Source organism: Apiospora marii, assembly GCF_038362585.1.
Source record: "Apiospora marii strain CBS 49790 chromosome Unknown utg000003l_segment0_segment0, whole genome shotgun sequence".
Classification (NCBI taxonomy): Eukaryota; Fungi; Ascomycota; class Sordariomycetes; order Amphisphaeriales; family Apiosporaceae; genus Apiospora; species Apiospora marii.
In genome coordinates this window covers 3,243,294-3,264,804 of record NW_027117374.1, presented here as the reverse complement: position 1 = coordinate 3,264,804, position 21,511 = coordinate 3,243,294, and the positions used below count along the sequence as shown (strand labels likewise).

At 53.9% G+C, this 21,511-nt stretch overlaps 6 protein-coding genes across 6 annotated transcripts; 2 read left to right on the top strand and 4 right to left on the bottom strand.

Annotated features, from left to right (window-relative positions):
- Positions 1 to 806: 806 nt before the first annotated feature.
- Positions 807 to 1,751, top strand: PG985_004566 (calcium-binding protein NCS-1; the record flags this gene model as incomplete). Its single annotated transcript, XM_066824335.1, has 4 exons — positions 807 to 817; positions 1,061 to 1,146; positions 1,213 to 1,508; positions 1,572 to 1,751. The coding sequence occupies 4 exons, from the start codon at positions 807 to 809 to the stop codon at positions 1,749 to 1,751; spliced, it is 573 nt and encodes a 190-aa protein (XP_066687495.1).
- A 1,744-nt stretch (positions 1,752 to 3,495) lies between these two features.
- Positions 3,496 to 5,663, bottom strand: PG985_004565 (fatty acid activator; the record flags this gene model as incomplete). The annotated part of the gene is made up of 2 exons (XM_066824334.1): positions 3,496 to 3,585; positions 3,648 to 5,663. 2 exons carry the CDS (start codon positions 5,661 to 5,663, stop codon positions 3,496 to 3,498), a joined length of 2,106 nt encoding a protein of 701 aa, XP_066687494.1.
- Positions 5,664 to 7,505: 1,842 nt separating this feature from the next.
- PG985_004564 (S-adenosylmethionine-dependent methyltransferase) lies at positions 7,506 to 8,590 on the top strand (the record flags this gene model as incomplete). Its single annotated transcript, XM_066824333.1, has 3 exons — positions 7,506 to 7,563; positions 7,623 to 7,784; positions 7,893 to 8,590. The coding sequence occupies 3 exons, from the start codon at positions 7,506 to 7,508 to the stop codon at positions 8,588 to 8,590; spliced, it is 918 nt and encodes a 305-aa protein (XP_066687493.1).
- A 1,111-nt stretch (positions 8,591 to 9,701) lies between these two features.
- On the bottom strand, positions 9,702 to 10,160 carry PG985_004563 (uncharacterized protein; the record flags this gene model as incomplete). Its single annotated transcript, XM_066824332.1, has 1 exon — positions 9,702 to 10,160. One exon carries the CDS (start codon positions 10,158 to 10,160, stop codon positions 9,702 to 9,704), a length of 459 nt encoding a protein of 152 aa, XP_066687492.1.
- A 365-nt stretch (positions 10,161 to 10,525) lies between these two features.
- Positions 10,526 to 13,098, bottom strand: PG985_004562 (Aurofusarin cluster transcription factor aurR2; the record flags this gene model as incomplete). The annotated part of the gene is made up of 5 exons (XM_066824331.1): positions 10,526 to 10,911; positions 10,980 to 11,868; positions 11,937 to 12,428; positions 12,512 to 12,542; positions 12,614 to 13,098. The coding sequence occupies 5 exons, from the start codon at positions 13,096 to 13,098 to the stop codon at positions 10,526 to 10,528; spliced, it is 2,283 nt and encodes a 760-aa protein (XP_066687491.1).
- Positions 13,099 to 18,056: 4,958 nt separating this feature from the next.
- Positions 18,057 to 21,150, bottom strand: PG985_004561 (uncharacterized protein; the record flags this gene model as incomplete). Its single annotated transcript, XM_066824330.1, has 3 exons — positions 18,057 to 18,515; positions 18,568 to 20,925; positions 21,004 to 21,150. 3 exons carry the CDS (start codon positions 21,148 to 21,150, stop codon positions 18,057 to 18,059), a joined length of 2,964 nt encoding a protein of 987 aa, XP_066687490.1.
- Positions 21,151 to 21,511: the final 361 nt, after the last annotated feature.

Below are 21,511 nucleotides of genomic sequence, written 5' to 3'. Positions count from 1 at the left end.
GACAGCAAGATTGCACACGTGCAAAGGAAAAAAGAAAACAAAATACATCATCGCCCACCTTAAACAACAAGGACGGACCTTTAGCAAAGCCCGCACTCCCCCCCGCTGACTGAAAGTAGCCCCTCCATCATCTGGGGCCCATCATCAATTAGAGAGAAAGAGAGCGAGCATTATAAACGCCTGGGACAGCCCTTGAATGGAGTGATCGGCACGACAACCTGCATTTATTTACCAGAGCTCTCGATTTCCCTCTCGTGTTTGTTATCGCCTCTCCCGGATCCAATAAGTCAACAGCAGTCCAGTCGCTTGCGAGTCGCCGGCTTATAAGCGCCCAACAACTGTCCAACAACGGCATTCCAAAAACACCCTACTACTCGGTCTAGCAAACCAGGCCAACCGCCCGTCCGGTTCGCTGTCAGTGTTCTGTGGGCTTCTTATTATTAGCACTCGTGTCCAGCTACCTATTCTACCGCTTCGCAGCCAGCCTCCAGCCCCGTTGCAGCATAGAAAACACCTACATCATACGTTTGCGCCCGCCCTCGAATCTCTTCTGCTGCTTTGCAGTCGAGACGACTTGATCTTGCAAACTCGTCTGCCGAGCGACGTTATCCCAGAAACCCGCATTTTCTGCAACACCCACAGTTTTTGTCCCACACCTTCACGACTTATGAGGTCTACCTAGACTTTGCGACTCCTGCTAGATCAGTGTCCTCAACCCCACCTCCGCGCCTGTCGCAGTTTCTTGCCTGCAACTCTTACGCGTTCTCAACGACAAGACAATTTCGGCTGCAGCACACTAAGCCGCCATGGGTAAATCGTGAGTGTGCCCCTATTCTCAAATTCGATGCCATTTGCAGGCTATCCGGGGCACCCGCATTGGCGGACTGAGCGCACATGGGTACTGGGACGGATCTCACCGCAAACCAGGCTTCACTCGCGATAACGAGTGATGCGCACTCTCTGCCAGCTTGCCCCAGACAGTCGCGGAGCCCAGCCGGATTAGAATATACGAAATGCCCAACCTGGTCTGCCAACCTGGCTAACGAAGTGCGCCTCCCAGACAGTCCAAGCTCTCGCAAGAGCAACTCGCCGAGCTTCAGAAGTCGACGCACTTCGACAAGAAGGAGCTGCAACAGTGGTACAAGGGTTAGTTGGGATCTCGACACCTTCCGATCCCGTTTCTGACTGCACACTAACGCTGGCGACTATCAGGTTTCCTCAAGGATTGCCCCTCGGGGATGCTGACAAAGGAGGAATTCCAGAAGATATATCGGCAATTTTTCCCCTTTGGCGACCCCTCATCATTCGCCGACTATGTCTTCAATGTATTCGATAGCGACAAGTCTGGATCGATCGACTTCAAAGAATTCATTTGCGCCCTGAGCGTTACTAGTCGCGGGAAGATGGAAGACAAGCTCGACTGGGCGTTCCAGCTGTACGATATCGACGGAGACGGCAAAATTAGCTACGACGAGATGCTGAAGATTGTCGAGGCTATTTACAAAATGGTATGGGACAAACATATTTCGATTCCGTTTTACTGTGAACAATGCTAACATCGAGTTCTCAAGGTCGGCTCTATGGTCAAGCTGCCCGAAGACGAGGACACCCCGGAGAAGCGCGTCAGGAAGATCTTCCGCATGATGGACAAGGACGAGAACGGCAGCTTAGACATGGAGGAGTTTAAGGAGGGTAGCAAACGTGACGAAACGATTGTATCCGCGCTATCACTTTACGATGGCTTGGTATGAGCGGTTTTAGGCGCATGTCAGAAGCGAGAAGATGGTACGATTGAATGACAAGACAGAAGAAGCGAAGCACGGCATAGCTCAAGGATTTGCGACGGGGAGTCGAGAAGGATACAGATCGACGGAACAAACCGAGGAAGGGTCATGTGCCCCTTGGTTGCGGAAGATCTCGGCCAAGCAGGCAAATACAGGTTGGAAATGCTTTTCGAAGACACCACGGACGACGACGACGAACAAGCGAAGGAAACGGCGGCGATTGCTACTTTTGATTGATCGTATCTTCTCCACACTTAGAAAGCCCCCCTAATCCCCCAAGCCTGCGTTCTTTATGCTCTTGTCATTACCATTCTTCGCCAAGCTGCCACAGCACATCTAAGTTAGAGGAACGATAAATAACAAAGGCATATAAAACGTGTAAATAGTGGTCGCTGATCGGTCCAACCATTATGTGACCCCTTCCTGGTGTTTGAACCTCCCACGGCCTCTGCGTAATCAACTTGGTATAACCCACTAGTCGATAACAGCATATTTCAGTGGTCTCTTGCTTCCATGTTTGCTTTTCTTTACAGCCTTACAGGTGATTCTGCAGAGAGTGAGGCGCGGCACTCTAGATTAATCTTCACCCAATCTCACCTCATACAGCTTCGATCCAATTGCCCTGTCTGGGCATTCTCCGGCTTACACGAGTCCTGCAGGAACAAGTGCCGTATACAGTATCTAAGATCGGCACGGTCTATGCAAATCAGCAGCAAGGCTCGTTTATTCCCCCCAAGTTTTAAACTCAATAAGTTAATGCAAGTCAGAAGGCAAGCTGATGATGATGGCAGGAGACGATCGGACAAGGGGACAAACAATAAGCTAGCTACCTACCCGCGGCAAGCGTAGGCACGCAATCTAGAGGACTTGCATGCAATCGATTATTGGATCGACTTGCGGCTTGTATCGAGAGAGCTGACCAACGTTTTTACTCTACCACGATCAAGGTAACCGTAGAGTGCGATGGTTTACGAAGTATATCACATAGTAATTATTAGGTTGCATCCAACCGACAACATTCGGCAAAGATCGAGCATTATGTTCCACCTTCTAACACTTGAAGTACCAACCACCACTTGGCAAGGAGACATAGTTTATGTAAGGGGACATGTGTTGGTGCTTCAAGCAAACAACATGATTAATAGGCATGCCTGTATTTATTAGAGAATGATACTACCAAAGGTTTAACAACAATACCCATTCAGCTCCTATTCTTTTCCATTTCTCTTTTTTCCCATCCTGCCATCCTTCCAATTCTTCTTTTCTCACATGCGTGTGTTATTTGGAGGATCGAGGAGCAGCAGGGGATGCAAACATTGAAACACACCAATCGGGAGCAGACAAAAAAGCTTCGGCCAGAGCTCAAGCTATCATCTCGAGGCCGCTCTATCCTCCGCGCATATGCCGGCTGACTCGTAGCAGCATGGCAGTACAATAACACGTGCCGCAATCCTCAGTATTAGATGCAGGAAGACCAAGTAAGTAGGCAGCAGTAATCATCTCTTGTTTTTTCTGTTTTGCTACCTCGTGTCGCTCACATCAGGCTTGCTTATTGTTACAAAGTTTTCGTTCTCCCCAAGACCGACCAGAGACGTCCCTTTTACCTCGTTGTCCCGCTCCCTCAAAATTACATACATAAAAACAAACACGGGTATTCGGAACGTTGCACAGAAGCAGTGTTGTTAAGGATATCAGTCAGCCGAAGAAGGACTTAAGAGGAGCCGTATGCCTCATCAACCTCCTTCTTGTACTTCTCCAAGATTCCCTTGCGGTTCAGCTTTTGCGCAGCAGTAACCAGGCCCTATAGACGTGTTAGTATGGGTCACACGATGGATCACCGTCGAAATTTGGGGATCAACTTACGTTTTGAGGAGTCCATTCCTCGTCCGACATGACAACACCGTCAATAATCTCGATGCCGGACAGACCTCCCTGGCGGCCAGCATTCTGGAGCTCCTTGAGCACTGCGTTCCGCAACTTCTTGTTGTGAACCAGCTCCTCGAGGCTGTCTCCCTGGACGTCGAGCGATTGCGCAAGCTTCTTCAGGGCCGGCTCCATGGGAACGATGATGGCGATGGGCTTGGCCTTTTGTTGATCGGCGTAGACGCAGATGTTACCGACAAAGGAAGCTGACCGGTAGATAGACTCGAGCTTCTCCAGAGCAATGTACTCGCCATTAAGCGTCTTGACAAGGTTCTTCTTGCGGTCAATCAGCTTCAGGTGGCCGTTTTGGTCCCACTCGCCGATATCGCCAGTCTTGAACCAGCCTCCAGTTGCCATGGCCTCGGCCGTCTCCTTGTCATTCTTGTAGTAGCCCTGCATGACAGAGGGCCCACGGATCCAGACCTCACCCTGCGCGTTGGGCTTGTTCGTCGCGAAATAGCCAGCATCGGGGAAGTCGACCAGCTTGACTTCGATACACGCCGGCATAGCACCGTGGGAGTCGGCAGACCACTCTTGAGGGTTCATGATGGTACCCATGGCGTTTGTCTCAGTAAGACCGTAGCCGATAATCATGGGGGCGATGGCCATGGAGATAAAGTGCTGCGTGTCACGAGAGACGGGACCGCCGCCGTTCAAGCAGAGCTTGAGCTTTCCACCGGTGGCCTCCTTGATCTTCTTGAACACAATGGCATCCAGCAGGCCCGAACCAGGCAGGCCTGCGGCCATCAGGTGGCTCTTAGCCCACATGGCAGCCCAGAAGAGGTTTTGCGCAATTCCGCCGCTGGCAGAGACCTTTGCGGTGATACCCTTCTTCACCGACTCCCAGACGGCCGGCACACCAACGAGCACGGAGGGCTTGAACTCCCGGATATCGCCAGCGCAGTTTCGAACCGAGGTATCGGACAGCGTCTTAGGGTTACCGTAGCCCATGGTCGTGCCCCAGAAGATGGCGGCGTTTTCGAAAACGAACTCGAGAATATGGGCAAGAGGCAAGTAAGTCAACAGGCCGTCGCCAGGCCCAATGAAGGGTTGTACCACAACACTCACACCAGCCACGGCGGCAACGACGTTGCTGTGCTTCAGAGGCACACCCTTGGGCGTGCCCGTGGAGCCCGAGGTGTACATGATGCAGCAGAGGTCATTGGGGTGCGGGGGAACGGGGTCGTAGGGGTTCTCCTTGCCCATCTTCTCGAGCTCCTTGAAGCTTAGCACGGTGACGTTGGGGAAGGAGCTCTTCAGGTTGTTGATGTGTTCTTGCTTGACCTGGTTCTGGCTGTTCCAAATGACGTAACGCACATCGGTGGCGTCCTTGAGAACGTTGCCGAGGGTGGGCAGCAGGTGAGGGTCGAGGAAGATGGCCTTGGCGCCGGTGGCCACCATGGAGTGACGCAGACCCTCTTGGCCGAGGGTATCGTAGGCAGTCACAATGGGCATCGACTGGGAAGCGGCACCGTGTGACATGGCGAGCCAGTGTGCGCTGGTGGCGGCAAAGATGTGGACGCGGTCCTCCTTAGTCATGCCCAGCTTGCGCAGGCCAGAGCCGACGTTCAGAACCAGCTTCTCGTAGTCATTGTAGCTCAAGTACTCGTAACTGCTAAGCTCGAAGAAGGTCCAGTTCTTGTCCACCTCCTGCTCGGCACCGTCGACCATCTTCTTGACCTTCTTGGTCTCCTGATGGGTGCGGACCAGTCGCCGCGAGCCCATGCACTTGGCATTGCCGTACTTCTCGGCGCTCACGCGTACGAGCTCGTAGATGGTGGATATGTTGTCGGCGGGTTGCGAGATCAGGCCGTCGGCGGTCAAGGGGTGTCGGCGGGGGATGGTCTCGCCTTCGACCGGTTCGCATTCGGGGGTCTCGATAGAGTAGGGAGCCTTGGCGGACAACCGAGGATGCAGAGGCATCGTCCGGTACTTTGAATCTTGCCAATCGCCCATGGTTGCGGATGGCTAACTAGTGCTGGACTGGACTGGCGAAGGAGAAATGACTCGTGATCGGTTGCTTCAGAAAGACAATGTAAAACGAAGTCCTTAGAAAAAAAAAGTATTGAGATATGTATGTTGCGAGTCGCAAGATATGTATGCTGTATGTGTATGTATGCCAAGGTCGGCCCGGTTTTGGTATTAGGCCAGGGATGATGGCTACTTATGGATTGAGGCCGTCAATGCAGAAAGCGGGAACAGATCAATCAAAGGTGTCTGCAGCAGTGCGTAGTAGTGTCTAGGTTCTGTAGGCAGGTCTGGTTAGACCAGGTAGCACCACCAAGGTACAGCAACATGGAATGGAGCACGCGGCACGAAGTATTGAGATGGAGTCTACGTGGACTTATCGGCCAGCACGGGAGGCGATAAATACTTCCAATGTATGTGAAGCAGGCAATCATTCATTCGGGCAGTGATGGAACGTCTGCGTAATGCAGGTAGGAATCTGCCACGAGACCTCAACCACCCATTACTCGACTTCATCCTCAGGCATTCCCCTTGACTTTTGACTTGGTGGTCTTCCTGGAGCCTAGGTGGTCGGGGAGACATGATGATGCCTTGGCTCGAGCGTTTCTTGGCTGGTACATCTTTTTTGGCTAGGTAGCTGTAGCCTGTAGCTGCAGCTTGACGACGTGAACAGCAAGCATGGCAGATAAGCAGAACAAGCCGAGAGAGTGACGACAGGGAGCGGCCAAAAAGAGGGGCACCCCATACGCTAATTCGTTCGGACAAGAGACATTTTTTGATGACCACATTGGCATCCATCGACACCACCGCCGCCTCCAATTGGCGTGTACCTACGTGCATGCCGTCATCTCCATAACTTGCGCCTCAGATGGCGAAGCGCGATGCCCAGAGATGCTTTGAGCATGAAACTAAGCCTCGTCCAGTTAGCCAGGCCTGCCCAGCGAGCCCAGAACCGACTACCACAAGGATCCAGGCTAGTATTGGGCCCAGCTTCTTGATATGTGTTCCTATTTCCAGGAGAGACCACCGCGAGACATTGCGCAGAGTGGTTATCTCTCCTCGTACGTCTCCCGCGTGGTCGGTCCCCTTTTTCTTCGATCTAAAACAGATGGACATCATACGTATGCACACGTGAAGGAAGTCCTCGGAGACCGAGGCATATCGGCAGCAAGGGGATGGGGATCTGTTGCATTGTCAATCTGCAATCACGAAAAGCCCACCCGGGTACCTCCCATTCTGCAGCAAACTGCACCCAAAACTGGCGATGTGCGAATGATTTTGAGTGATGAGGCCCCGCTCAAGCTGTGGAAGCATAGGCCTGAGACTGCCTGGAGCCCCCGAGCTACCAGTTCAGCAACAGTATCATCTCCACCGGCAGAAGCAATTGAATTAAACCAGAGGACAAAAACGGTTGAGCTCTTTTCGGTATTCCGCCCATAGCTCCACATTGTCTTTCCGCATCTCAATGTCGCCAAGTGACTCCAGCAGCAATATTTCTTGAGGGAGGCCATTTCAATAGTGAGCCGATATTTAATCAATCAATATATATATATATATATTCATCTGAGGGATGCTTTTGTAGATTATGGACAGCGCCTTGGCCTGGCTTGCTTTGCCGATTGCCTGGCAAACCTCTCGGGACTGGCTAGGCAGATCCCCGGCGGCAAACCTACTTAGATATTGCATTTTAGACGAGCCATTCAATCAATCGGATGGGAGATGGATAAGCCTGGCTTTGCCTAGGTTAAACACCAAACTAGACGGCACTTGAACATTTTGTTAATCTCGTCATCCCATAACCCCAGCCCTGCCAAGCGACCAGCTGAAATCATGGCCGTCCAGTCCTTGCTCGACCTTCTTGGCCCTGAAGTCGAGGATGCAGACGAAGGTGTGAACCAAGTCCCATCCTATTACCCCAAATTCGCCCCTGCTGACGGCCACCCCTAGAAACCTTTCTCCTTTTCAGCCAGGAGATACCATCTCAGAACCTAGGCTTCGTCGATGCACGCGCATCCTCTTTGGACCTTACTGTGGCCGGCAAGGACTATGTCATCCATCAATCTCCCGCCGTTCTTTCCTCCAACCGTGCCGGTGGGACAACAGGCGCCGGTCAGTTTTCTTTTGCGCGATCTTGCCGGGGAGCCTTCTCCCGTTCTTTCTGAGGAGGAAAAGTCTTCCCGGGGGTCTGAATGCGTATGCTGAAATCCTTGTGTGAAGTTCTCTGGAAAGTCACCCCCATGTTCGCCGACTGGATAGCCTCCCCCGGAAACCCCCTGTGGAAGACGGGCGTCCTCGCGCCCACCTCGGCGGTGATAGAGCTGGGCTGCGGCATCTCGGGTCTCACGGGCATGGTCCTGGCCCAGTCGGTCGCGCGCTACGTCCTGACCGACCAGCCCTACGTCTCCAAGTGGATCGACGCCAACCTCGCTGAGAACGCGGCCAACCTGTCCGCCGCGGGGACCGCCACCACGCGGCGCCGAGGCAAGGCGGCGGCCGCGACCCCGCCATCGGTAGGCAACGTGGCCTTCGCGCCGCTGGACTGGGAACTCGACGAGGTGACGGCGCGCCTGACGGGGTCGGACGCGCTCAAGAGCTTCGACGCCGTCGTGGCCTGCGATTGCATCTACAACGACGCGCTGATCCGGCCCCTGGTCCAGACATGCGTGGACGTGTGTAAGCTGCGGCGGGCCGACGCCGGGGAGGGACCCCAGCAACCCCAGGAGCCCGCGCTCTGCATCGTCGCGCAGCAGCTCCGGGACCCCGAGATCTTCGAGGGCTGGATCAAGGAGTTCCACAGGCACTTCCGTACCTGGAGGATGCCCGAGTCCCATCTATCCGACGCCTTGCGGGGTAACCCGGGCTTCGTGATTCATGTGGGCATACTGCGTACGACGCCCCTGGAGAGCCACTATTAGCAAGAGCCGTAGGTATAACTACACAGCATGGCCGTACAGGGTTCTTTGGCAGAGCTGAAACAGCCTGAACTCAGGACGGTGAGCCGAGCCGCAGGTCTCCTTTTCTCATCCAAGATAACGCCTGGTCTACTGTAGCAAGCTCAAAATAAGGTACGCGAGTCTCGAATCGTTATTACATAGTTTCATCCTGATCTACTGCGGTCTATCGGTAGACAGACTATCATTGCGACTTTCGGTCCCGATGCAATTATGCACGCATTACCATGGTATACCGATGTAAGTGCTGTGGGTGTGCGATTTGGGCAATACCTGAATCATCTTAATGATGAATGCCATGAATCTGATTTCCGCCTGACTGATAGGCGGGATTCCCATTGCCGGCTTTTGTTCATATAGACCAGAGGGAGGGAGAGCCTATGGAATCATTGAAGGCAGATACAGGCTAGGCGTGCTGAACTGCGTCACTCCCTATACAGTAGTAATATATGAGAATATCGTGAAACATACAATGTGATATTCTCACAAAAGGAGGCAATTAACATCGTTATACCGCTGTAGTCTATGATAGATCCGTCCGGTCCAATGAGCCACGACAATACAAACACAGAATACATACATCCAGCGTACACATGGCAATCATCGTAACACGCTCTTGGAATGTTTGCTTTTTAATGAAAGAGTAGGAATTTCAGGTGGCTATACTGAATATGGTATCATGTAATGTGCAACTGTACGAAACCAATTCCCAGAAACCGTAGCACAGCCGGCTGCAACGGTGAGGCGCAACCACAAACAGAGGTTGAAAGAAATCCCATAAGACCCCGACCGAACACCCCAATACCCCATCATCATTCGTTCATGTGTCAAAATACCCATTTTGGGAAATCCAAGAGATATCGTAATATATGGTAATTCCCCTACTATGCATACAATCGAAAAGAAATGGAAAATATATCCCCCCAAAGCGTGCTCAACAGCCCTGTTTGTCGACAGAAGTATCAAAGAGGGACCGGCGTAGATATCGTGGTATCATGGTGACATCGAAATTCTCCCCCGCGGCGACAGGGTAAGGAGGACAGGATATACAGCGAACCCTTGTTATTTTGGCCTCTCATCCCAAAAAGAAGTAGAGGAGAATGGCAATGATAATCAAGACGACCAGGGCAAAGAAAGCCCTAAGGTGAGCTTCCAGCGACGGGACCGGGCGCGACCGGCTCTTTAGACGGCGCGTGTCGATGTCCGAGTCATCGAACATGAAGGTACCATAGCGAACGGGATAGTAGAGGACGTGAGGCATGGCGACAATCGCTTCTACGTCCCACCCGTCTACGAACTGCCTGCGTTTGAAGAAATCATCGTCCCAGCTGTCCCTCCTGACAGCAGCAACCTGGGAGGGGGTATGCGGGAGGGGAGCAGGCGTATGACCCATTTTCTCGTCAATCAGATCGCCGGGGGTGGCGGCGATCTCGTTATTCGAATGGTCGGAATCTTCGAGGCTCGTGTCCAGGTGCGGAACGGGGTTTGGAAGAGGCCAATCGGGAGGAATATCGGCGAGAAGCTCAGCAGGCATTTTGACGGCGGATTTATTGAATCGTGATCTGGCTACCGAAGTTGGCAGACGGTGTGGAAGTTGTTTGGTTGATCTGGATAGAGGTTGCTGGGTTGTTCTGTAATGATAATTCTTGAACATATGCACAGACTATTGGAAGGCTCTTATATCCTTTTTCTTCTCTGTCCATGACGGAGAAAAGCATTCGAGTTTTTTTCCCCCTTCCTATCTTGCTATACAAGAAGTGCACGCCCACTGAGAGAGTAAACTTTAGTCGCCCAGGAACAGCCCTACGAGGCGTTAAGTAGCTTTGCGGAGAAACCGCAAAGTTTGATCGATGCCAGTCAGTTATCGGTCTTTATTTTGTTTCTGTTCTTTTCTGCTCTTCAGTGCCAATAGACTTGGGTGGTGGGATCGGGCGGAGCAACCGGTATGGCCATCTCCTGAGGTGGGATATAGCTGTTGCTGAACTGCGACAGGAACGCCTGCCAGTCAAACTCGCCACCAAGATTGACTTCGGTAAACTCGGGCGGGTAGTGCCCACGCCCTCCCATGCTTGGACCGTGGACATTGGACCACAGATCTGGGCCGTTGGGGAACATGGGCGGTGGTGGTGGTTGAGTTGCCACCGGTGCTGGCGGTGCCGAGGCCGAAGCTGGTGGAACCGAGTAGGCGCTCGACACGGACGGAGATGCAGTGGAGGGCGGTGTTGGATGAGAGACGGCGGGCTCCGGCGACTTGCTTTTGCCGAGAAGCCCATGCGAGCTACAATCTGTCGCATGGCGGTGATCAGAGGCGGAGGAGCAAGTGTCCTCCCCAGCTGCGACTCGGCCGCCTCACGAGCATCCCAAGCTTTGACAAATAAGGGGCTGAAAGCCAGTTGCATAGGGCTCCGCATCTGGCGGAGGAGCTGCCTGCGCTCGTGGTTTTCGAAGATGGCTGCCCATGCTCGTTCGCACAGCTCCCCAGTGGTCCGGGTACGCAGGTCTTTGACCAAGCAGATATATGCTGGAAAGGGGAAATGTAGAGCCGAAAACCAGAAGTAGCCCCTGAGAGAGTCGTTGGCATGGATGGTGCTGTCGTACTCTAGCAACTTGATGGCCTCAAGGAAGAGCTCTTCACTCTCGAAGGGGGACAAGGGGGCAGGAGTTTGCATGGCCGTTTTGAAGAAGCCTGCGAGGACCTTGAGTTTGCACATGCTGACCCGCGTCATCATCAGCGTGAAGTAGTGCAGTGACACTTTGGGATCACAGTACTTGAGATATGTGTCTTCCAAGTGTGTCGAGAGTCGTTCCAGATAGCTTGATAGGCGATGGTCGGCCAAATTGGCGACTGTCTGGGCCGGATCAGAGATGACGGGTTTCATTTTGTCCGTTCCTGGAGCTTTGGAAAACTCAAGCCGTGTTAGGGAAAATAGCATCTCTGTCGCGCCCGTATGGGGCGTTGGCGCATCCTTGGCATGGAGATGAAGGTCGGCATCGTTGATGTTCAGTGGCAGTTTGCAGTCACCGCCAGTGGAAATGGCTGTGAGCGTAGAGCCGGTGATTTCCCCAATGCGCCTGTCGAATCCTGCCAATGTCCACCACAACCTTCTTCTCTCTTCCACTTCGAAAGGGGAGAGGTTGAACTGCTGCCCGTCACGGTGAAGTCCCATGCGCCAGGCTAGACGGATGCCAATTCCAGTCAGACAGAAGAGTGACCGTGGATCGATGAACGGTCGAACCCCAAACTGAGCTCGGTTAGAATCGTTGGCCGAGGAAAGACTAAAAGTGTCATATGCAATCGGCCAGTACTTACAAGATATAGCGTGTAGGCTTGCAATATTGTCAAGTCGGGGTTTCGCATAAAACTCGCGTTGAGAAGGGCCTGTTGACATGCAATGTAATACTTCTTGAGGAGAACGGCCCGCTCTTCGTTGAACATTTCTAATACCTCATCGTCCTGGAGAGAGGTCACCGCCATCAGGTAGATTGCGAACATTAGGGCCTCGAGACTTTTGGAGGCCTTGCCCAGGTTGGCGCTAGCCTCGATGATGCGGCCTTGCAAGGTAGGGGTATGGGTCATCTTCAGCAGGGAGGACACATTGGTGAGGTATATCTGCCATAGCTGAAAGATGTGTATGGCAGAGGGGTGTTGGTCCGTGATGCTTCGGGAGGAAGCTCCCACGACGAAGGGAAAGCCGTCTGCGTTATCGAACATCTTGTCATAAGCCGTGTTGATGGTGGTGCCTACATCGTCGTCGTCGGACGACTCCCTGTGAACTTCTGATTCTTCTTCGACGGCGCGAAACTACCATCACGGTTTGCATTAGATCATGTGGTCATGGACACTCCCAAGCACATATTTACGGCGGCGGCAAAAAACAAACACACCTCTTTTTGGAAGGGGAACCACTTGAACGTTCTAGAGTCAATATCAGTACACTGCAGCCGGTTTCTATACAAGTAATAAGCACTGCCAAGATGTGTGCTGACCTTGGTATGTGAGGAGTTTCGCCAGGCGAGGAGATCAAGTCAGGGTCCGACCTCGCGGGCGACTCTCTCACTTTTATGAACTCGGAGTCAAGCTCGTCCCCCTCTTGGACGGTGCCGGGGTCCAAGATCTTGACGTCCGGGCCCAGGCCCTCGAACTCGATACCATGCTGGGTGAGCATGGCCTCGTACTTCCTGAGGCGGTCGACCAGGTCTCGCTCAGGTACCCTCTTCTTGCGGCGCCTCGGAGGTTGCGGGGGGACAACCCGACACTCGACGCCGGCCTTTACGCAGTTGGAACATGGCTTGCTTTTGTCGCAGCGGACTTTTCGCTGCTGACACAGGATACAGGAATGGCCCCGGGTGACCTTCATTGCAGCAGTCGTGTCCGAGATTGGCTGGGACTGCTGCAGGGCAGAAGACCCCGTTGGAGTTGTCTGCCTATACGAGTCGCCATCGCCTAATGTTGAATCGGCAGTGTCTGACATGATGGCTAGCTGGCGGGCGGCTATGGGTGGTCCTAGGGCAAGAGATCGGTCCCGAAGGAGCCGCCAGGGATGAAGTGCCCCGTCAAGTCAGCCGTATCGGATGGTCGCAAGAATGCGGGACACTCTGATCCGGTATGTGTGCCTGCCTAGATGTGCGTGCCAATGGGTCCGGGTGCCTTGAGCTTTGGTGTCGCCCAGAGGCACAGCAATCTGCCAAACCAACAGCAAGATAATGCGGTCGGGACCGAAAAGACCGGTAGTGCGACGCCAGCCCGCGTATTGGCTGGACGTAGACTGGGGGGAAAAAACAAAAGAAGCAACAAGCGTGTGTATGTAGTTGTTTGCTCAAATGGGTCGAACAAAAAAACGAATCAAGGCAGGGGAACCATTAGAGGGTTAAAAAAAGAGGCGGAAGGAGATTTCACTAGCTTCCCACCTCGGGAGCGGCCTCAATTGAAGGAAATATCCAGAAAGGCGATTCTTTTACTCTCTTCTCCTTCCTTCTGCCCCCCGCTGAATGTACGCGACGTTCAACAAGGCTTGGTTTTAAGAGATGGCACTGGCACTGGCATTGGCACTGGGCGCAAGCGAGTAAGATTTGCGGAGCGACGACATGTCATGTCCTTTCACGTCCCCTGCTGTGTCGCCTTACTTGTCTGAGCAAGGAAGGAGACGACACAGAGGCCTCTCTCAATCGGCTTGTTCGGGTGGCACACCTAGGTGATGGTGGGCAAACCAAACCACAAACTGCCCCCCAGGTATGCAGTATGGAGGTAGCCAGAAGTAGCAACGGTAGCATGCACTCGTAATGGATAGATAGGAAGGACGGCCTAGTGTCCAGTGGCGTCTTGATACATGCAGTAGCCATGCCAGCTATCACTCTTTCTCATTGATCACTCCGGCCAATTACACTCTGCATAAGGTCGGTACTTGTGTAAGTAGACGTAGTAAGTAATATGCAGCACAAGAAGACAGGGGGTGTTAGATAATAGAGGGGAAGGGGAATGCAAGAAGAGGAGGGGGGAGTGGTCGGTCATGAAAGATCGTGTTCGCGACCGAAGGATGCTGCAAAAGGATGCCAAAGCAGGCGCCTCGGTCCCGAAATTCCTTCTATTTCCGTCTGCTTGCTGGAAGGGGAATAGTGTCATATTTCGCCATGATAACGGCCTCAAAGTACGCAGTACGTACCGTCTTGCACGCACTCAGCACTCGGCACTCAGCACTAACTTCCTACTTTTAACGACCGCCCATCCGCCCTTCCTTGGCCCGGTCCAATTGCCCAACATCGTTCCGTCTAAGACTGAGAGCCGCCATGGAGCACAGCAGGCACCCAAACAGAAGCACGACCTGCAACCCGCAGCGGCTCTCACACTGGCGGAACTTCCCCAACCTCACCTGCGGATGGAACGATAATGCGCTCCCCAACGCCCATGTGGCTTACGCTCTCGCTTTCTCTCGCCAATCCAGCTCACTATGTATGTATCGTCCCAAGGCCACTAACAAAAAGCAAAGCATGCTCGTATGCCCGTCTGTTAGGAGAGACAACGGCGTTCATGAGCACCGATGTGCCGTCTTATTTCCCAGGGTCGGATCGTTTGCTGTTGGTAAGGAGCCGTCATAGGCTATGTATGGTATGCCTGCGATGGGGATATGCCATGACATGTCCGGGTTGCATATTTATTTTTTGTTCATGTGGCCGAGCTATATGTTCATAGTTCCTGTCTTCATTCTATAGACAGTCATCCTTTTCAATAGATCCATGCCATTCCCTTGAGACAGAGCTGCCCTTGCCAATCCCTTAGGTTTGCCGCACGGTTTGCAATCGCAAGGGACCAGCGTGCTATCCATATATCGCAGACTTTTTCCCTGTCTTCGTTCCCGTCTTCTCTGATACTGATACACCCTTCGGCTGCTGTCAGTGTTATTTGGAGTATGACGTCCATGGAGGGCCCAAAGTCTGCCGAGGCCACTTCAGCGCCAGCGGGCCAAGCCCCGGAAGTAAATGGAAACACAGATAGCCACGGGGCGGACAAGTCAACGTCGGCAGCCGCAGCCGCAGCCGCAGCTGCATCTTCTGAGCCTGGCAGCGGAGATAGCACCAGCAATGCTGTTCCCGAGAGCGCCAACAGCTCTCACACAGCAGAGGCAGCCACTCGAACGCCGCGGAAGAGCAAAAGTGACGATGACTTTGCGTTTGGGCGCATCAGTGTTGTTTCGTTCCAGGATATCGGCAAGATGAGGGAAAGCAGCTGTCAGACTGACCCCATCACCATCTCGGGAGAGAAACCCAATGAAGCGGCACCCCCAACAGCAGCAGCAGCAGGAGCATCAGCTGTTGCCAGAGCGGCGTCCCCCACGCCACGGCGCTCTCATCAGAATGATGACCGTGCCACATCCAAGGGAAGCAGCACATTGATCGGCCACGATGATAGCAAAAACAACAACAACAACAACAATAACACAGTCGACGTCGAAAAGGGGACGGCAATACCAGCAGTATCGACTCAGGAGGATCCTTCAAAGCAACCGCCATCAGGCCCACCAGGAGGACCACCGGGGATGGACGAGGACGAAGCGGAGCGCAACTTCAAGCCCAAGACATTTAAATTCTGGGCCATCATGTTGTCCATCTTCATGGCCATGTTCTTGGTGGCCCTGGACCGTACCATCATCGGCACGGCCATCCCCAAGATCACCGATGAGTTCCGGAGCATTGGCGACATCGGCTGGTACGGCTCGGCCTACCAGCTGACCACAGCGGCGTCCCAGCTGATTTTCGGACGCATCTACCGGTTTTATAACATCAAGTGGTACGTGAAAACATAAACGCCGGTGCTTCATGAATTTGTTACTGACGTTGGAAACCCCCATGTAGGACATTTCTGATCTCCGTCTTCATCTTCGAGGTCGGCTCCGCCATCTGCGGCGCCGCCCCGTCCTCCATCGTCTTCATCGTCGGGCGCGCCATCGCGGGCCTGGGCGGCGCCGGCATCTTCTCGGGCACCATGATCATCATGATCCCCATGATCCCACTGCGCAAGCGGCCCATGTTCCAGGGCGTCTTCGGCATGGTCTTCGGGCTGGCCTCGGTCATGGGCCCGCTCGTGGGCGGCGGCTTCACCGACGGCGTCACCTGGCGCTGGTGCTTTTACATCAACCTGCCCATCGGCGCCGCCGCCGTGGCCTGCCTGCTGCTGACGCTGCGCCTCCCCAAGAAGCAGGTCGCCCAGCCCGGCGCCTGGGAGCAGCTGCTCCGCCTCGACCCCCTCGGCACCCTCTTCTTTGTGCCCAGTGTCGTCTGCCTGCTGCTCGCCCTGCAATGGGGCGGCTCGACCTACACCTGGTCGAACCCGCGCATCATCGCCCTGCTCGTCGTCTTCGGCGTCCTCTGGCTGGCCTTCATGGCCGTGCAGGCCCTCAAGCCCAACACGGCCACAGTGCCGCCGCGCGTCATCGGCAACCGCTCCGTCCTGGCCGGCGCCATCTTCATGCTGTCCATCGCGGGCTCCATGCTCATGACCATCTACTTCGTGCCGCTCTGGTTCCAGGTCGTGCAGGGCGTCAGCGCCGTCAAGTCGGGCATCTACACCCTCCCCTTCGTGCTGAGTCTGGTCGTCGCCAGCATCCTCAGCGGCGCCATCACACAGCGCATCGGGTACTACGTGCCCGCCATGCTGGTGTGCCCAAGTCTCATGGCCGTGGGCGAGGGTCTGATGAGCACGTTCCGGGTCGGCGAGGTCGCGAGCCACTGGATCGGGTTCCAATTCATCGCCGGTTTTGGGTTGGGCATCGGCATGCAGGCCAGCAGCTTGGCCGCGCAGTCGGTGCTCCCCAAGCCCGACGTGCCGACGGGCATCTCCATCATGTTCTTCGCGCAGCAGCTAGGCGGCGCCATCTTCACGTCCGTTGGGCAGAACCTGCTGAGCAACTCGCTCGTGGACCAGCTGCGCAATGTGCCCGGCATCCAGCCGGGCGCCGTCGTGGGCGAGGGCGCGACCAACTTCGTCGACCACGTCCCGGCCGACCGCAAGGACGAGGTCTTGCACATCTACAACGGCGCATTGACCCACATCTTCCGCGTCGCCATGGGCGTTACGCTCGTCGCCGTCGTAGCCGCCATGTTCATGGAGTGGAAGAACCTGAAGAAGACGGGGCCGCCGAAAGGAGGGCCCCCACCGCCATCCCAACCGGCGGCGGCGGCGCCGGCAGCTTCGTCCGATTCAGCCACCTCTCGCTCGCCAACCCCTCTGGGTGGTTCAAAAGCATCTCTAGACAAGTCGGCTCCATCATCGGTGCTCGCAGATGATCCGTCCGCCGCAAAACCGTCTCATGCCGAACCCACTGCATCTACTCCAGCTCAAGCCACGAGGGCACCAGATAAACAAGCTCAAGATTCCAGCGAGGTAAGAAAGTGATCGCAGTCATAGATCATATTCAACCAAGGTATATTGGGGAGGTCACCATGTGGAGTTTCACGCCGTCTGGGTTTCTTGTTTCGTTGTTTCGTCATGCAATGCATAGTAGCGGCCATATGAGTTCATGTAACAATAGCCATGGCAATTGGCGCATAATCTCATCTTATCCAGCACCTCATGTCACTCAGTTACTTCATTGTATTTCAAAACATATGAAGTTACCAGTTGTTGTTAATCAATGGCAATTGATCGTATGATCTACTCTTGTATGATCTTGTATGATACCGTGACATCTACCAGATGCCTCGAAACATTGCTAATAATTCATGAACAGAAACGCTTGCCAAGGCAGACCGGTGCTTTGTAGGAGTACGGCTAGGGTATAGAGAAAACCAATGAACCTTTCAACGCTATTGAGGCCAAGTAAGATATAACCGGCCAAACCCGCTCCCTTGAAGCCCATCAGTCAGTACCGCATCGCATTGCCATGTTGATCCCCCCAATTTCATATCTCGTGCAGGTTTCGTAATCTGATCTCCCTCATCACAACCGCGCCGCCATGATCTCTTTCTTGAAGATCTTGACTCCCCAGACATCGTAGAAAGCGATCCCATCTATGAGATCCAACTTCAGCCAATGCGGGGGATTGCCCTCATCTTCATCACTGTCGCTTTCCTCATCCCAACGGTCGTCGGGGAAGGCAGGATAGCCATCCTCGGTGCCCAGGCTGGCCAGCGAGTCGCTTGCAACATCCTTGCCCTTGTCCTTCTTCTTCTTTTTCTTGGCATCAGGCAGATCGGTTCTACGCATGATCCTCTCGGCACGGTCGTCGTCTCCAATCGACAACCACTCGAGTTTGAGTTCCGGGTAATGAGAAATCGTGTCCACAATGAAGCGTCTCGTCTCGCGCATAACGGACAAGCACGTATCATCGCTTCTGAACGATATGATGTGCAAGGCCCGCAGGCTTGTGAGCCCGGAGAGGTACTGCAGGAAAGTGTGCTGCATATGTTAGCTTCAAGTACAATATCATCAAGAGCAAGGCAACACTCACCACAGACTTGATGCCCATGATCACTGCTAGCTCTTCAAGCGCCTTCCCCTTGCGGCATATCAATTGCGTAGTCTTCTCGTCGGCGTCCCATGTGTCATCGGCGTCGTTCCTGATCATCAGCCGCTTGATCGTGCGCATATGCCGTTTTAGTGCAAACCGTCGAATTTGTTCCAGAGAAATCTTAGTCTTTGGAGCAAAACTTTCCGGTTTGTACTTGGTACTCCGCTCAATCATGAACAGCTCATCTACCTGTTCCAATTGTGATACAAGATGGAGGAACGGGAGCGATACGTGGTCTGTGAAAACCTTGACGAGCGGGAGCGGTGCCAACTTATTCTCCTTGGCTAGCAGACTCCAGATGGGGGCCTGATTCCCGACGTTAAGAAGCGTCAGCTTTCTCAGTGTATGGAGGTCAATGGCACGACCGAGGACCGATGCTTTGGTAGGAATCAAATGGAGACTCAGGGACTGCAGAGCCACGCCTCGTGTACCACGAATATATGCACCAATCTGGCGTCGGAGATCTTCCTTTTCATCCATAGTGTGTGCATCGTGGATGTCCCCAGCATCTTCGAGTTCCGCTTCTAGAATGTTCATGTCATGTTCTTTGTCGGAAATCTCGAGTGCCTGGAGTTTCTCAGCCGTTTCTTGTACTGAGCCATTGGCAAGTTGGTCGTCAGAATCTGGCGCCACTTCGGCCTGTAGCAAACCCAAGTCTTGAGTATCGCCGAGGTGATCATCCAAACCCGCCTCAAGAGTGCCCGTAATCTCCGAGGGTATGTCTTCAAGCGGTAGTGTCTGGTCATTCTGACACCGGACAGCTGGTTCACTTCGAGAAGTATCCATCTGTGTCGTCTCGGTCTTACTTGCGACGTCGCTGTTTACATCCTCTTGTTGCTCTACCAGCTGCTCCTCGGGTGCCGCCACATCAATATCCTCTGGTCTCGTCTCGTCCTGGTCGGTCTGGACTTTGGGCAAACTGGTTAAAGCGGCTTCGGCAACTGTCTCTGCATCTTCGTTCTCGGAATCTGCTGCATGGCCATTCAGGTCACTAGCGCTCGGACCCGCACCGTCTCCAGCTTGTCCATCGGTAGCCAGCCCTTCTTTAAAAGCAACGTACTTCTTCGCTGCTTCTATCATCAAATCCAAACATTCCTGACGCTGCGACGTAAGTACGCGGCTACCATCCACGCCCATCATCAGGCGCTTGGTAACGTTTGTCATGGAATTGATGAAGCGGTGGCTCGCATCCCGGTTTGTCAACTTGGCATCGGGCTTCTTCTCCTTGGTGGCTGGCGACTTTTTCGGGACAAAGGGCTCGATATCAAAGATGCGACCCAAGACTGACTCCTGCAATTTCCGCTCTTCTTGAGCTCGGAAGGCTTTAGCCGGTCCACTGCCGTCATCATAACCAGAAGACATGGGTACGACTTGGAAGTCATCATCCTCGTCGGAATCATTAGGATCGACGAGGCATGGTTTCCGTGCCTGAGTTGCAAGAGCATCTGAGAATGAAAGCTTAAGCTTTTTCAGCGTAGAAGATGAGTTTTCGATGCAGTTCTTGATTTCGGGCACCATGTCAAGACTATCGATATCAAGGACGCCCAGGCTCTCCAGCTTTTTGAAGCCGCCGACCGTCGGCGGTTCTTTCTCTGTACCGTGCTGCTTCTTAGAGGGCTTGGCCTTCAGGCTGTGCTTAGCGACAGGCGCATGGCTTGCAGTCGGGACAGGAACCGGAGGAGGGCCCCAAGTGACGGTGCTAGGGGCCCCAAAGAGGTTCGAGATGGCTGATGCACCAGCGAGTTCGATGGAGGGTACAACTGGCATGGGCGGGGGCGGGAGATGTGCCGTAGTTGGCACGGGCATCGCGGTTGGTACCGAGGAATAGTAGGGCAATGGCGGCGGTGGCTCATAAAGAGACAAGCCTGACTGCATTCGAAGGTGTACATGCTTTAAAGAGGAGATATTGTGTAAGGCTTTGTAAACCGGCCTGCTTAATTCGACGCGAATGTTCCAGCGAAACGAGTCAAGAGAGGTCGCTTTTCGTAGCGTGAGCAGCAGTAGAGAGTTCATGAACTTGCCGCAGCTCACGCCAAACAGGTAAGGCTTGTAGGCGGTCTCGGCTTTGTCGCCGGCTGACAAGGTATCTAGAGAGATATCCCGCAAGTGCTGCGCATAGTTATACTCGCTTGTGACGAATGTGTCCAATCCGCCTGCCAGTCCATCTATGGGTGAATCGAAGCTAGGGTCATCCTCGTCCGGAAAGACAATGTGGAAGTTGCGGTAGAGTTGTGCAGCGGCAAGCTCACGGAAGCTCTTGCAGACGAGCGAGAGGCAGATAAGGTCGCACTGCGAACACTGCACAAAGGAACGAATGTGTCAGTTTGGAGACATCGCCGGAAACCACGGGAGGAAAGGTCGAGGCGGACAACTTACATGGCTAAAGATGTCCTTCTGCAGTTCTTTGGGCAGACGTGCCAGGCGCGAAACCTGAGCAGGCTGCCCAGTTGAGATGCCCACTACCGTGGCATCGCCAGCGATCGGTGCCTCACCTGGGGCACCAGGCGCCGCTTCCGCATCCATGGTTGGTCGCGGAAGAAAAGAGGTTGACGGTGAAGTAATATATGGGATCAAAGAAATACTGTCTTCGAAGGCCCGAGGCAAGGCAAGGGCATGAGAGAAGAAACCGGTATATCGCGGCCAAAAGAAAGGCTCTCGATGCTTAGTGCTGGGCAGTTGGAGAGCGGGCGGTGGTGATCTGGTCAAAGTCCGTTTCGGGCACCACAACTAGCTGGCGAAGACATCTACCTTGTTGCGCGCGCGCATACGAGCATCTGGTTGGCGGCTCTGATAGGGCGGTTGCGCGAATGATGTGGTTTCGTGGTGACGACACTCTAAACCGGTCGATGGGGCTGAAGGGTTCAACTTGTTGAAATGCGCCCAG